General features: G+C 43.5%; 1 protein-coding gene across 1 annotated transcript in view; it reads left to right on the top strand.

Annotated features, from left to right (window-relative positions):
- RWDD1 (RWD domain containing 1) overlaps positions 1–13,213 on the top strand; it is a 29,880-nt gene extending 16,667 nt beyond the window's left edge. Inside the window, exons 4-7 of the mRNA XM_056566375.1 lie at positions 762–905; positions 3,371–3,503; positions 3,988–4,050; positions 12,918–13,213. Of these exons, the coding sequence (XP_056422350.1) occupies positions 762–905; positions 3,371–3,503; positions 3,988–4,050; positions 12,918–13,027 (450 nt within the window). The 3' untranslated portion in view covers positions 13,028–13,213. The remainder of the gene's footprint in view (positions 1–761; positions 906–3,370; positions 3,504–3,987; positions 4,051–12,917) is intronic.
- Positions 13,214–17,227: the final 4,014 nt, after the last annotated feature.

A 17,227-nucleotide genomic window follows, 5' to 3' on the forward strand; every position in this document is an offset into this window, starting at 1 on the left:
ACAAAGGTATAATGATCCTAAACACAGCTCGAAATCCACGGGGATTACATCAAGAGGCGTAAACTGAAAGTTTTGCCATGGCCTTCACAATCTCCTGACCTCAACATAATTGAAAATCTATGGATAGACCTTAAAAGAGCAGTGTGCGACAGACAGCCCAGAAATCTCAAAGAACTGGAAGACTTCTGCAAGGAAGAATGGGCAAAGATACCTTGGCTGGCTACAAAAAGCGTTTACAAGCTGTGATACTTGCCAAAGGGGGCAGTACAAGATATTAACTCTGCAGGGTGCCCAAACCTTTGCAGACGCCATTTTTTGTTTTCTGTTATTTTGAAAGTGTAAATAATGGAAATAAAATCTAACTTTTGTTGACATATAAGAATGTCTGTCTAATCTGTAATTTAATGCCTTTTGGAGATTTTTCCATCTTTCCTTGGCTTATTTATTCACATTAATACAAATTTTTACCTGGGGTGCCCAAACTTTTGATCCCGACTGTATAAGATGTTAGTAGGTTTAGTTGACAAAGAAACATAGTTCTACCCATATCTGCATGTATACTGTTCCTTTGGTAAACTAAAATAATTATTGTGCATCAATAGCTTGTCTTGTATTCTCAGAACCCTCTCGCACAAGTCTATTAGTTAGGATCTCAGCCTGATATAAGGATTGACTAGTTTTTTTTTTAGTTTTTTTTGTTTTTCTGTGGTGGACTGAACAAAATGCAAAGAAATAATCCAGATTTTAATTTTTTTTTGTAGGGTCAGGAGAACCTGGGAATGGTGATGATATTTACTTTAGTATCTGCTGTCCAAGAAAAATTAAATGAAATTGTAGACCAAATAAAAACTAGAAGAGAAGATGAAAAATTGAAGAAAGAAAAGGAAGCAGAAGAAGCAGAAAAAGTAAGTTCTACTATTGAAAAGTACCGCTAAAATGGCTGGTAGCACTTCTCACAAGAAGATGATCAGAGGTATTATTCGGTATTATAATAATGATGCTTTACTCGGGAATATTAGGGTGGTTGGGGAGAGGGGGTCGCGGTCTGACTTCTATATCCTGCTGATCAGCTGTCTGAAGAGGTCACTGTGCTGGTCTCTTGCATAGCTGTACTATCAGTAGTGCTGCAGTGTTGCCCTGACAGTGAACCAACAACTGATGTATAAAGCACGGAAAGGAGGAGTATGTAATTAGTTGTGGGACAAAGTTCCTAGTGCCCTGTTTATGGTCATTTCAAGCTAACGTTTTAGGCTTTTTAAAATTATTTTCTTTATTTTTGTTTTCCATTTTATATATTTTACAAATCTTGTCCTCTGTTTAACAGGCATTTTAACATTACATTATATATATATATATATATATATATATATATATATATATATATATATATATATATATATATATATAATATATATATTTTGCTGGCTTTCCCTGTTACTGAGACTAATGTATTACTTTCGGGTACAGGGATAGTACAGCCTCCTGACATATACTGCCGAGCTTATCTGGGTGTTAGCAGCTCTTGCAGCAAACGACAATCATATAATCTTCATGGCTTCATAGAAAGCCTAATAAGGAGCAGATTTAACCACTTCACCACCAATGACCTCTAATGCAGTCGCTTACAGGCATCTGGCATCTAAACAGCTAAGAGCTTAGGAGGGGTGTCTGCGCATTGCTGTGAGCCCTTCATTCCAGGGAGAATTATATCCCTGCTCCTGCATCTGTGGTGGTCGTGTGTTCTGACTCTCATTGATCAGGTAATCCCCCTGTCACAAGCCCCACATACTAAAATAACACCCAGCTTTCACAGTCTCCTTTAGAGACTCTATCAGGAGGCTGGGTAAGCTGGGTGACCCGCAGTACACAGTGTCCTGTTGGGAGTCAAAAAGTCTAAATAAATGAATTAAAAAATATTTTTTTTTTCAATATAAAAAAAAAAAAAAAAAAAAACCTTCCCCTAATAAAAACTTAAAACATCCCCTTTTATTCCCATAATAAAAAAACTGCCACATGACATTTTTAAAAAGTATCTCTAATTGATATCGGCGAATACTTGTATCGGTACTTGTAGTCTCTAAATGGTATCAGGGCATCCTTAATTGTAATACTTAAAAAAATTACCTGTATACTTAAAAAATTGGCCTCTAACTTTTTTTATTCTTTCATGTATGGAGCTGTTTGAGGGCCATTTTATTTTTTTTTTTTTGCAATGTGATCTGTACTTTTTCTTGGAACCATTTTTGTTGTCATGGGACTTTTTGATCAAAAAATTTTTTTTTCGGATGTATGATCTGATAAAAAAAATCTGCATTTTTTGGTGTTTGCCACTTTTTAAAAAAATTTACACTGATTATAAACAGTACATTTTAGTAATTAGGACAGTTGCATGTGCGGCGATGACAAAATGTTTATTTTTATTTTTTGTATAATGGTAAAAAGATGATTTTATTTATTAGGGGAGGTGCTTTTATATAATTGAAAACTTATATTAAACTTAAATATAAAATTAATTTTACACTTTTTAGGTCCCCATAAAATAATTTTACATGCAATCATTAGATTGCATTCACCGCACAATGCTATGCCTATGCTATACAGCTAGGCTGAGCTAGACTGCATCAATGGATCATCGATCCAGGGGCAGGTAAGAGGACCTTCCGCTGCCATTTTAGCTCATCTGACCACCACAATTGTGTCATGGAGGCCAGATAAGCACCCAGAGTTAACCTGAGTGTGAAATCGAATACTTTTGATACCGTGATTGGCATTGATCACGGCATCTAAAGGGTTAGTGATGGGAGTCTGCAGGATCACCGCTACCCACATTAGCGGTGGGTGGCTGGCCACTCATAGTAGCCATCAATCATCACCTAAGAAGCGGGCGCTACTCCTGCTCCAGGGTGTACCTTTACAAATCCCAGATCGCAAGGGCTGACATTTTTGCCTGATGCCGTCTAGGGGTTGATGGCAAACAGATTTTTTTTGCCATGGGCTACGGCCCCTGCGTTCTTCTGCACAATGTGTTGTTAAATCTTCCCCTTAGTTCTTGTATGTCAGGAGAGCTGACAGATCCTCTTTAAAGGGGTTGTCCAGGAATAGAAAAACAGAGGTAATTTCTTTCAAAAACTGCTTCACGTCTGTCTCCAGGTTTGGTGTGGTTTTACAACTTCACTTCAATGGAACCGAGCTGCAGAACCACCCCCTACCTGGAGACAGATGGGGAGTGGATTTTGAAAGATAGTAGCTCTGTTTTTCTATCCCTGGATAACCCCTTTAAAGATCGTGTGATAGTGCTTGGCTAAAATGGCAAATATTTAGCTTATCAGATCAGACAATGTTAATTATCCACAAATGATAATTTTCTTAGGTTCGTTTCCATGGAACTCCTGTAACAATTGAAAGCTTCCTCAATTGGAAAGCAAGATTTGAGACAGAGATGGCAGAAATTAGGAAAAAAAGGCAAAAAGAAGAGGAGCAATCAGGAAAAATTAAATTAACCGGTAAGTCTGTTCACTTTCATTTCTTATAACATGGTGCCACTTATTTCCCACATTTTAAGTGAGTACCATAGAAGCACTCAGTATAAAGTAGTCACATTATGTTCACTCTCGCAAACTAATGTAGGGCACAGACAAAAAGGACAATATGTTGTCTATGGTCAAACAGATGTGTCTGGAGATGATTGTAATGGTATGGAAAAGTCAGATGTCCATCTGTCTGGCAGTTAAAATCTCTCGACAGTGTTAGCGCCCATTCACACTACAAAATTTCAGAGCTGAGAAATTCCGATGCAGCAGCCTCCTTGAGGAAATTCTGGATTCCAGTCTCATGTTCATTCTTTCAGTGGAACTCCGCGTGGTTTCAGAGGCACCCACTGCACACAGAATGTCAGCCCAGAAATTCTCTAATAGCATATTCGTATAAATGAGCCCTTATATGTAACAATACTTTGAATGTCTTACAAGTTATTTTGTTTTTCTGCAGGAAAGCAGCTGTTTGAAACAGATCATAACCTGGACACCTCTGACATCAAATTTCTGGAAGAAGGTAGGTTATGAATGCTACATATCAGGCCCAATGTCTTCTGCTCCATCTATAGCCAGTAAACCTTCCATGTCTGAAGGCTAACTTTTAGAGATGTTCTGCCCTAGTTTGATCTGGGTTTTTGTTTGTTTTTGTATACCCAAGTTTATTTTTATTTTTATGCAGGATACATAGGGCTTTCAAATTACTTAACCTGTTGGGGACGGAGGGCTTACCAGTACGCCCTCCGCTCACTCCCTTTCTATAATACGTCATAGCGGGTCGGGCCCAGCCTCTAACAACGACTGGGACTCGTGGCTAATAGCAGTTTAAAGTTGAATGCCGTGTCTAAAATGAAAGTAAACTTCTCCTGGCTAGCTCAGTGGGCTGTTCAGGATCGCCGTGGCGAAATTGCGGCATCCCAAACAACTGTAGGACAGCAGGAGGGTCCCCTACCTTCCTCCTCGCTGTCCGATCGCCGAATGACTGCTCAGTGCCTGAGATCCAGGCATGAGCAGTCAAGCGGCAGAATCATTGATCAATGGTTTCCTATGAGAAACCATTGATCAATGTAAAAGCTCAGTGTGTGCAGTGTTATAGCCCCCTATGGGAGCTATAACACTGCAAAAAAAAAAAGTGAATAAAGATCATTTAACCCCTTCCCTAATAAAAGTTTCAATCACCTGCCTTTTCCCATAAAAAAAAAAACTAAATAAAAATAAACATGTGATATCTGCGCGTGCGGAAATGTCTGAATTATAAAAATATATAGTTAATTAAACCTCACACTCAATGGCGTACGCGCATAAAAAATCTAGAATAGCGTATTTTTGGTAACTTTTTATATCATGAAAAATGAATAAAAAGCGATCAAAAAGTCTGATCAATACAAAAGTGGTACTGCTAAAAACTTCAGATCACGGTGCAAAAAATTAGCCCCATATGCGGAAAAAAAGTTATAGGGGTCTGAAGAGGACCATTTTAAACGTATACATTTTCCTGCATGTAGTTATGATTTTTTCCAGAAGTACGACAAAATCAAACCTATATAAGTAGGGTATCATTTTAATCGTATGGACCTACAGAATAAAGATAAGGTGTCATTTTTACCAAAAAAAATGTACTACGTAGAAACGGGAGTCCCAAATATTTACAAAAGGGAGTTTTTTCTTCTATTTTGTCGCACAATGATTTTTATTTTCTGTTTTGCCTTAGATTTTTGGGTAATGACTGATGTCATTACAAAGTAGAATTGGTGGTGCAAAAAATAAGCCCTCATATGGATTTTTAAGTGCAAAATTGAAATGGTTATGATTTTTAAAAGGTAAGGAGGAAAAAATGAAAGTGCAAAAACGGAAAAACTCTGTCCCCAAGGGGTTAAAATTGGAGCAGTAGAAATGGATTGTGTATATTCCTTTAAAAAAAAAAAAAAAAAAAATCTAATCATTTTTTAAAAATCCCAGATTTTTACAGGTTATTTTAAAATGCTATTTACCTCCAAACAATTATTCTTGAGTTCTCCTATCCATTAACCCCTTAAGGACTGAGCTTTTTTCCGTTTTTGCACTTTTGTTTTTACTGCCTTACCTTTTAAAAATCATAACCTTCAATTTTGCACCTACAGACCCATATGATAGCTTGTTTTTTTGCGCAACCAATTCTACTTTGTAATGACATCAGTCATTTTACCCCAAAAATCTACAGCGAAAAATTTGTGGGACAAAATTGAAAAATGACATGTTATCTTTATTCTGTACGTCCATACGATAAAAAATATACCCTACTTATATATGTTTGATTTTGTTTTACTTCTGGCAAAAATCACAACTACATAATGAAAATTAATACGTTTAAAATGTCCTCTTCTGACCCCTGTAACTTTTTTCTTTTTCTGCATGCAGGGCGGTATGAGAGCTAATTTTTTGCACTGTGATCTGAAGTTTTTATCGATACCATTTTTGTTTTGAACGCTTTTTATTCATTATTTTATGATATGAAGAGTGACCAAAAATACGCTATTCTGGACTTTGGAATTATTTTACATGTACGCCATTGACCATGCAGTTTAATTAACTGTATATTTTTATAGTTCGGACATTTACGCACGTGGTGATACTACATGTGTTTATATTTTATTTTTATTTACATAGTTTTATGGGAAACTTTATTAGGGAAGGGGTTAAATCACATTTACTAACTTTTTTTATTTTTTTTAATTTTTTTTCATCGTTATAGCCCACATAGGGGACTATAACATGCAATACCTTGATTGCATACACTGACCAATTCTATGCAATAGCATAGCATTGATCAGTGTTATCAGCACTCCACTGCTCCTCCCTGTATCTCAGGCACGGGGCAGTGAATCAGCTATCGGACAACGAGGAGGCAGGAAGGGACCCTCCTTGTGACCTTACAGCTGATGAGGAAACCGCGGTGGTCCCGGTCAGCCCGACTGAGCTGCTGGAATGCTTTTTTTAAAATTTAGACGTGGCAATCAACTCGGGTACGCCCTGCTTCCTTAAAAGGTTAAAGATCTGTGCACATTGTATACATATAGCACCAATAACAAAGACCATGCCACAGCTTTAAATATAATCACCAAGTGAAGAAAAGTGAAGGAATTTTTATTTATTTAAATATGCTACATGGGCTGTAAAGTTAGTGTAGTTCATGATATAGTGTCTGTACCTGTGTGTGACTGTGGTCTCTTCTGGGATTTCCGCCCCAATATTTATTTTTAACAGCATACAAAATTACTCAGGTGTCAGGTTTTTCCAGGTTGCAGTGCAGCCAAGACATGACCTCCATAGACAGCCGTGCAAAGGGAGCCTATCCTGCTTCAATGGGTGGCGTGACCGTTGGGTGGGAGAGAGTTAATTCTGCAAATAATTGTATTTTTGCTACAGCTGTAGGCACCTTGATTAGAAAACACTGGTCTTTTGAATGGAATGCAGCTTATTTGTGTTTCAATGGGTGGGGTGGCTGATTTGTGATCGGAAAGTGACCTCACACTTACAAACAAGGAACTATTGAATTTGTAGAGAACAAACATGAAATAACCAGTCCACAAAAAGGTAGCCACAGTGTTATGGTAATCTCACCACATAGCCATTTAGCCCCAAGACAAGCGCAGATCCTTCCTAAGCATGTCCATTACTGTCTGGCAGGTACGTACTAAAATCACCTTATGGTGGATAACCCCTTAAAGGGGTACTACGCCCCTAGACATCATATCCCCTATCCAAAGGATAGGGGATAAGATGTCAGATTGCCGCGGTGCCGCTGCTGGGGAGCCCCTGGATCCCCGCTGCAGCACTGCGCTATCATTACAGCACAGAGCGAGTTCACTCTGTGCGTAATGACGGGCGATACAGGGGACGGAGCCGCGTGACGTCATGGCTCCGCTCCCTCGTGACTTCACGGCCCGTCCCCTTAATGCAAGTATATGGCAGGGGGTGTGATGACCGCCGCGCCCCCTCCCATAGACTTGTATTGAAAGGGGCGGTCCGTGACGTCACGAGGGGCGGAGCCGTGACGTAACGATGCTCCGGCCCCTGTATTGCGCGTCATTACATACAGAGCGAACTCACTCTGTGCTGTAATGATAGCGCAGCGGTGAACCCGGGACTCCCCAGCAGCGGCACCGCGGCGATCTGATATCTTATCCCTATCCTTTGGATAGGGGATAAGATGTCTAGGGGCGGAGTACCCCTTTAAAGCAGATAGGGCTAGAGAAAAATAAAACCAAAACTAGCAGCCTGGGATAATTATTTTATTTTGGCGCAATGTACATCCTGCATGATAGGAATGTGTTAATACCTGAGCACCTTATGCCCATTCAAAGCAAGTTGGTATCATGCAGGATGTCTTTAAATTTAATTTTATTTCTTTTGTACTATTTTTTGTTTTTAATTGGAAGCGGATCTGTCTCGTCAGCTATACTTGTAAACTAGCAACACATTTCAATAGGGGATAACAAGCAGGCATACCTTACATATATACCGCGCCTGAGTGTCAGAGAAGTGTAGCCTGGCATCCACTATGCCCTGGCGCAGTAACACTCCTCTCTGCTGATGTCAATGTAATGTGCACTCCTCCTGGTGATTGACACACAGGGCTTGCTTGTCAGTAGTGGCCCTGTGTTATCCTGTGCATGCACCATCAGTGTGTATTACAACACACTCACTTGCACACTCTATAATAGACAGGGACAGTGAGTGCGTAGTGTAAAACACAGGGCCATCACAGGCAGAAGAGCCTTGTGTGTCAGTCACCCTGAGGAGGGGCTGTGATGTCAGCAGAGAGAGGCGTTGTGTGTGTGTATGTATATGTGTGTATATATATATATATATATATGTGTATATATGTATGTATGTATGTATGTATGTATGTATATATATATATATATATATATATATATATATATATATATATATATATAATGGGTCAGTACTTTCCTCAGGGAGAGGACACCTCTTCAGGTGTAACGGAGATTCAGGTTAGGCCATTTAGCACTCCGCAGGCATTCTGGGTAACAGGAGCTAAGCTGATACCAGGGAACACTACCTGAAAAGGTTGTGTAATGAGCTGCTTTGCATATTCCCATATATATATATATGCAAAGCCAACAAACTTCCAAATATATGCTTTTTAACCCTGACTGCAACGAATTGTCAGTTTAACATGTAGATATGACATGACCAATGCACTTTAACTCCTTCCTTACCAGGCACATTTCATGTTTTAGTCTATAGGCATTCAGCAACTTCTAATGGGGGCACAGGTTAGCAGGAAACATGTGTTCTCTGCTGTCCCTATTTACAGATTGGATCACTGATAAGGCTGGGTTCACACCACGTTTTGTTAAATACGGTTCCCGTATACGGCTGGGAGGATGGGGGTCGGGGCTTAATCGCGGCGCCCGCACTCATCCGTATTCGGGAACCATATTTAATGTATGTCTTTGAGCCGACCGGAGTGAACCGCAGCCTCCGGTCGGCTTCGTTTTCGGCCGTATGCGGTTTCCCGACCGCAGGCAAAAACGTGGTCGACCGCTTTTTTGCCTATGGTCGGGAAACCGCATACGGCCGAAAACGAAGCCGACCGGAGGCTGCGGTTCACTCCGGTCGGCTCATAGACCTACATTAAATACGGTTCCCGAATACGGCTGAGTGCGGGCGCCGCGATTAAGCCCCGGCCCCTCTCCTCCCAGCCGTATACGGGAACCGTATTTAACAAAACGTGGTGTGAACCCAGCCTAACAGTGATCTAATTGTAGCAGTGATCTGTACAGTCACGTGGAGAGGAGGATCAATACGTATCTTCTCTGCATGCCTCTGGGCCTCAGTGACAACTCTGCATACAAGTGTACTTACAGCTTATTAGTTAGTACTCTGAGGCCCAGGACCTGCAGTCCATTAAATAAAGTCACTATGGGGTTAAGGGGCCAATAATACTGATTTTTATGCACAGCTCAGTGCTGAAAGACAAGACCTGTACATTAATCCTGAATGGCAGGGTGGGAGGAGGGGAATCCTGTGGCTTAGCACAGCCTCTTTGACACTTGAGCTCTGAGTGTTTTCTAGAGCTGACAAATTTGCTTTAAATATTATATGGCAGTGCTAGAACTGCAAACTTAGGCCCCTTTTACACTATAAAGTTGTTCCGTTAAAAGATCTGTTACAAACGTCCGTTAGAAAAGCCATGTTAAAGTGGTACTACTGTGCTGACAACTTATCCCCTATGTAAAGGATAGAAGATAAGTTGCCTGATCGCGTGGGGTCCCGCTGCTGGGGACCCCCGCTATCTCACACGCAGCACCCCGCTCTCATCAGGCCCCGGAGCGAACATTGATCCGGGTCTGATGACTGCCGATCACGGGGCTGGAGTATTGTGACGTCACGCTCCGCCCCCATGTGACGTCACGCTCCGCCCCTCAATGTAAGTCTATGGCAGGGGGCGAGACGGCTGTCTCACCCCCTGCCATAGACTTGCATTGAGGGGCAGAGCATGATGTCACACGGGGCGGAGCTGTGACGTCACTATCACCGGCCCTGTCATCAGACCCGGAGCGGATGTTTGCTCTGGGGCCTGATGAAATGAGATAACGGGGTCCCCAGCGGTGGGACCCCGCGCGATCAGGCAACTTATCCCCTATACTTTAGATAGGGGATAAGTTGTCAGCACGGTAGTACCCCTTTAAACGGCCGTTACACAATCCCATTCAAGTCTATGGGATTTTTTTAAATTATCCGTTAGGAACCGTTATAGCCCGTCATGAATAACGGACGTTAGGTGTGAAGGAAGAATTAAAGGCACATGCACTAATTTTTCTTCTGTCACAAGAAACGGGTAAATTAACGGCCGTTATTTTTAACAGTGAAGTCTATGGCAAACGGATGATCCTTTATGTAATCCGTTTGCACCTGGTTTATATTATCCGTTATTACTTCTGAGCATGCTCAGAATATGTGACATCAGCAGACTCCTGCAGTGCTGAGGGACTACTACTACTCCCGTCATGGAAAAGACTTGTTTCCGTGATGGGAGTAGTAGTTCCCCGGCTTTGGAGGCTGGAGAGGCTACATTATTGTTTGTACTACTACTACTACTCCCATCATGGAACAGACTCTGTTCCATGATGGGGGTTGTAGTACAGGGGCTGAGGGATTGATCGCATCGGATCTCACTTCTGAGTATTCCACAGCAGACAACGGGCCGTCGCGATGTGCTGCTGAAAGAATATTTTCATTCATATTAGCGCTGCAGCGGCATTTCATTATAGAAGCACTGTGGGGGCCAGACATATGGATATATGTCTGACCCCTGCAGCGGATCTATATATAGATGCCGCTGCAGTGCATTCTTTCAGCAGCATATCGCGCCAGCCAAATGCTCTGCTGTAGAATACTTTTAATTCATAGCGATGCCCCGGGGCTTATGATAGCGCTGCGGGGGGAGCATATATAAATGCGCTGCGGGGGGTAAGATATATAGAAGCGCTGTGGGGGCAAAATATATACCCCCCAGCGATTCTACATATCTTTTTCCACCACAGTGCTTCTATTTGAAAACCCCGCCTGGCTCCTCAGTACCGGCCATTCAGGGCACCCGGCAGGGAATTTAAAAATGAAAGTAAAGACATCGTACTTCGCAGGGGAGTGGAGCATGCCGCCCACTCCCCTGTATAATAACTTCTAATCGCATAGGGTCTCAGAAGTGAGACCCGGTGTGATCAATCCCTCAGCCCCTGTACTACAACCGCCATCATTTTACAGAGTCTGTTCCATGATGGGGGTAGTAGTAGTAGTACAAACACTAATGTAGCCTCCCCAGCCACCCGCATGACTCCTGCAGCCGAGGAACTACTACTCCCATCATGGATAGAAGTCTGTTCCATGATGGGAGTAGTAGTAGTCACGGCTGTGGGAGTCTGTAGGCAGAGGTGTTACGGCCATACATGAGGGATGTTACAACAGGTCTTAATGGATAAATATTTATTCAGCCTTTAGCACCCTTTATTTCATCCGTTATTATACATCCGTTTTTACACAGAAAACGGACATTTAATAACGGATGAATGCTTATAGTGTGAAAGGAGCCACTGGGTGGTAGGGCTGGGCGGTATACCGGTTCATACCGAATACCGAAATTTTTGGGCTGCACGATATGAATTTTTCCCCATACCGCAATACCGATTGGGCCCCTCCCCCTTGGGAATGAATTATCAGCCCAGCGCAGCGCTGTCCCCACATCGAGGAACTAATCATGTTACCCGCCAGCGCTGTTCTGCTCCCCCCCCCCTAAATAATTATCGACCCAGCGGGGTACTACTCACATATGTCACCCACAAGCACTGCCCTTCTCCTCTTTGTTGGGGGCTGCCGGCGATGGAACTCTATACTGTACGCCAGTGGTCTCCAACCTGCGGACCTTCAGCTGTTGCAAAACTACAACTCCCAGCATGCCCGGACAGCCAACGGCTGGAGGTCCGCATGTTTGAGTCCACTGCTGTATGCGGTATCCCTATGCCCGGGCTGCAAAAGATAAAGAAAATAAACTTTAACTTACCTACGTCGGCCTTATGCTGGGGACAGGAACGTCTGAGAGCAGTCAGCCTATCGCTGGCCGCAGCGATGTCCCGCCCTGGCCAGTGATAGGCTGAGCGCACTGTCATGTAAGGAGCTCTTGCTGGCTTCTTACATGCCAGTGCGCTCAGCCTATCACTGGCCGGGGCGGGACATCGCTCTGGCTGGTGATAGGCTGACTGCTGTCCGACGTTCCAGTCCCCAGGAACAGCGTGTGGCCGACGTAGGTAAGTTAGTTTATTTTCTTTATCTTTTGCAGCCCGGGCATAGGGATACAGCGTACAGCAGTGGTCTCCAACCTGCGGACCTCCAGCTGTTGCAAAACTACAACTCCCAGCATGCCCGAACAGCTGTATGCTGTCCGGGCATGCTGGGAGTTGTAGTTTTGCAACAGCTGGAGGTCCGCCTGTTGGAGACCACTGGCGTACTGTATAGAGTTCCATCGCCGGTGGCCCCCAACAAAGAGGAGGAGGGCAGTGCTTGCAGGTGACACATGTGAGTAGTACCCCGCTGGGTTGATAATTAATTGGGGGGGGGGGGGGGAGCAGAACAGCACTTGCGGGCCACGTGATTTGGGGGGAGGGGGGGGTGAAAGAAATACCGTTATATACCTTGGAACCGCCATAAGTTACAAAAATACCTTGATACACATAGGTCATACCGCCCAGCCCTACTAGGTGGCATACATTTGTGAAGAAATGTCTTTTTCAGTCCTGGAGCATGCTTAGATTAGAACAAGTGTATCTATGTAGCGGTAACAGTTGTGTGTGTTAAACTATTTGTTCTGTCTTTGCTTTGCAGCTGGTAACAGCGTTGAAGTGGATGAATCTCTATTCCAAGAATTGGATGATTTAGAATTGGATGATGAAGATGATTTAGATTACAACCCTATAGATCTAGAAAGTGACTGATCACCTTGGAGTCATCGCTCTATAGGAGTCTGAAAAGTCACAGTATCTGTGACTACTAAGTACACATCCACTGCTGTTATTTTTTTTAAGTCATTATTTTAATTATCAGGAGATTCTTCTTCTGAGCACTTCAAAGATCACACTGAATAAAGTGACTTAAAATCAAATGACCAAAAAGTTTTGTTTTTTGTGTTTCCTTAAAGAAAATTAAAATATATTGCTATATACTGAGGACAGAGCACATTGTGATTTAGAGACATAATTTGTAATAGTTGACATATAAGGGCTTGTTCACGTCACCAATGAGCTCCACTTAAGGGATATCTGTCGCGAAAAGACAAGAGTGGAGTAGAGAAAAATACTGGACATGCAGTATTTTTTTCTCTCTCAACTCCCCTAAATTAATGGATCCTATTAAATGTCAGTGAAATCCGTCTGGACCTGGTGATGTCAGTTTTGCAAAGGTTCCGCCCCTTTGTTTGGCACCGAACGGGACAGAGCTCAGCGGTTATGTGTACTTGGCCTAACTTAATATTTTAGATAAATGCCATATATAATATAGTAGGGTCTAGTGGAAAGTTTAAATATTGTCTTCAGATCATCCACTCTTTAGTTCTAAGAACTAAAGTACATCAGGAGGGCTTGCAAAAATTGTGAGCGGTTTATTGGGGAAAACAGAATCATTGACAGTATGGGTCCGACGTTTCGGCCTTAAAGGTGTTATCCAGGATTTCTTCCAAAAATAGTACCCCACTTGTCCCCAGTTTTGTAGATGGTATTGCAGCTCAGTTTTGTTGAAGTGAATGGAGCCAAGTTGGAATACCATGCTGTTTTTAGAGAAAAAATCAGCTTTATTTTGCTATTCCTGGATTTAAGACCTTTTTCAATAAGTCTGTGTTGTAATACAAACAACATGTGCAAGTGAAATAACTAAAGTGTGCCTGCACAATATTGCAATCATATAGCATCAGTAATGTAACCTGGGTTAGTACCCTTAGTGATACATGAAGTTAGTTTAGTGGTAGTAAATAATAAATAGGCATTGACTATTAAAGGAGTACTCCAGCGAAAGTCAACTTATCCCCTATCCATAGTATAGGGCAGTGTTTCTCAAGAACCCCCAACAGGTCATGTTTTCAGGATTTCCTTAGTCTTTCACAGGTGATATACTGTGATTATGGTCAGTAAATCAGGCATCACTACAGTTATGTCACCTGTGAAAGACTAAGGAAATCCTGAAAACATCACCTGTTGGGGGGTCTTGAGGGCCGTGCTTGAGAAACACTGGTATAGGGGATAAGTAGCTGATCGCGGGGGGTCTGACCGCTGGGGCCTCTCGCGATCGCCGGGATGGGACCACAACGCTCTCAGTGAGAAGTGCGAGACGCACTTCTCACTGAGAGCATTGTGGTCCTATCCCGGTGATGGACGTCTACCGTTGACGGCACCGTACTCCATTTATTTCTATAGGAGCGCCGATGATGCCCAAGAGCTGTACTTGGGATTTTTCGTCGTACCCATAGGATTAATGGAGCATGTGCCAGCTGCAGCAAGTGCTCCTCACTGAGCTCAGAGTCCCGTCCCGGTGATCTCAGGTGGCCCCAGCAGTCGGACCCCCTCAATCAGCTACTTATCACCTATCCAGTGGAGATCTCCTTTTAATACACATAATCAATAACTTATGAACTTGATCATGGATGGTTGTCACGAAAAGTAAGTCCCTGGCTCTTTAAGACATAGGTACACAGATACAGCTTAAAACATAAACGTAGGAATACAGATAAAGCTATCTGTGATTCTGTTGTCCCCAATAAACCACTTTTAACCCCTTCCCGACCTATGACATACCTGTACGTCATGGGTGGCAAGGTGTTCCCGACCCATGACATACAGGTACGTCATGAACATTACTACCGCTACTCGCGGCATCCCGCAGCGCCCGGAAAGATGGTGGCTATCACTGATAGCCAGCCATCTTACCGTGCGACCACGGGGGGTTTCATCCCCCACCCCCCCCCAGCGATCGCTGCTATCAGCTGGTCAAATCTGACTAGCTGATAGCAGCGTTTCGCTATGAAAATACTTAGCAGCGCGGTGTGTGAGTTCCGATCACGGGGATCGGGACACACACCGCTCTGCTAAGTGTCCCTGACCCGTCCCCCGGCGTCACTTACCCATCGGAGCGGTGTCCCGAGCGGTCCCGGCGGTCCCGGCGTCCTCCATGCGGTCCCGGCGGCGCTGCGTCCCGGAGGTGAGTTTGCAGCAGCAGTGCGGCATCTTCATTGGCAGCAGTGAGATCGCCGTAAAGCGATCTCACTGCTGCCTCTGAGAGTTTCAAAACTGCAACTCCCAGCATGCCCAGACAGCCTTTGGCTTTCTGGGCATGCTGGGAGTTGTAGTTTTGCAACATCTGGAGGCCCACAGTTTGGAGACCACTGTATAATGGTCTCCAATCTGTGCTCTTCCAGATGTTGCAAAACTACAAATCTCAGCATGCTCAGTCTGTCCAGGCATGCTGGGAGTTGTAGTTCTCTAACATCTGGAAGAGCACAGATTGGAGACCATTATACAGTGGTCTCCAAACTGTGGACCTCCAGATGTTGCAAAACTACAACTCCCAGCATGCCCAGACTGCCCAAGCATGCTGGAAGTTGTAGTTCGGCAACATCTGATCCTTCAGATATTGCCGAACTACAACTTCCAGCATGCCTGGGCAGTCTGGGCATGCTGGGAGTTGTAGTTTTGCAACAACTGGAGGCACACTAGTTGGGAAACATTGTCCGTTTCCTACCTCAGTGCCTCTAGCTGGTCCAATTGTTGCAAAACTATAACTCCCAGCATGCACTGACAGACCATGCATGCTGGGAGTTGTAGTTTTGCAACAGCTGGAGGCACACTGGTTTGGAAACACTAAGTTTGGTTGCAAAACACTTGAAAGTTTATTACTTAACTTAGTGTTTCCAAACCAGCGTTCCTCCAGCTGTTGCAAAACTACAACTCCCAGCATGCACGGACGGCCAAAGGGCATGCTCGGAGTTTGCAACAGCTGGATGTTTGCCCCCTCCCCCCAATGTGAATGTACAGGGTACACTCACATGGGCGGAGGTTTACAGTGAGTGCTGCAAGTTTGAGATGGCGCAAATTTTGCGCTTGCTGTGAACCTCTGCCCATGTGACTGTGCCCTAAAAACACTACACTAACACTAACCTAAAATAAAAAGTAAAAAACACTACATATACACATTCCCCTACACAGCCCCCCTCCCCCCAAAAAATGAAAAACGTCTGGTAAGCTACTGTTTCCAAAACGGAGCCTCCAGCTGTTGCAAAATAATAACTCCCAGTATTGCCGGACAGCCATTGACTGTCCAGGCATGCTGGGAGTTTTGCAACAGCTGGAGGCACCCTGTTTGGGAATCATTGGCATAGAATACCCCTATGTCCACCCCTATGCAAATCCCTAATTTAGGCCTCAAATGCGCATGGCGCTCTCTCACTTTGGAGCCCTGTCGTATTTCAGGGCAACAGTTTTGGGTCACATATGGGGTATCGCCGTACTCGGGAGAAATTGCCTTACAAATTTTGGGGGGCTTTTTCTTCTTTAACCCCTTATGAAAAGGTGAAGTTGGGGTCTATACCAGCATGTTAGTGTAAAAAAATAAATTTTTTACACTGACATGCTGGTGTTGCCCTATACTTTTCATTTTCACAAGAGGTAAAAGGGAAAAAAGACCCACAAAATTTGTAACGCAATTTCTCCCGACTACGGAGATACCCCATATGTGGGCGCAAAGTGCTCTGGGGGCGCACAACAAGGCCCAGAAGGGAGAGTGCACCATGTACATTTGAGGCGATTTGCACAGGGGTGGCTGATTGTTACAGCGGTTCTGACAAACGCAAAACAATAAATATCCATATGTGACCCCATTTTGGAAACTATACCCCTCACGGAATGTAATAAGGGGTGCAGTGAGCATTTACACCCCACTGGTGTATGACAGATTTTTGGAACAGTGGTCTGTGAAAATGAAAAATAAAATTTTGATTTGCACAGTCCACTGTTTCAAATATCTGTCAAACGCCAGTGGGGTGTAAATGCTCACTGCACCCCTTATTAAATTCCATGAGGGGTATAGTTTCCAAAATGGGGTCACATGTGGGGGTGGTCCACTGTTCTGGCACCATAGGGGCTTCCTAAATG

Source organism: Hyla sarda, chromosome 3, assembly GCF_029499605.1.
Source record: "Hyla sarda isolate aHylSar1 chromosome 3, aHylSar1.hap1, whole genome shotgun sequence".
NCBI lineage: Eukaryota > Metazoa > Chordata > Amphibia > Anura > Hylidae > Hyla > Hyla sarda.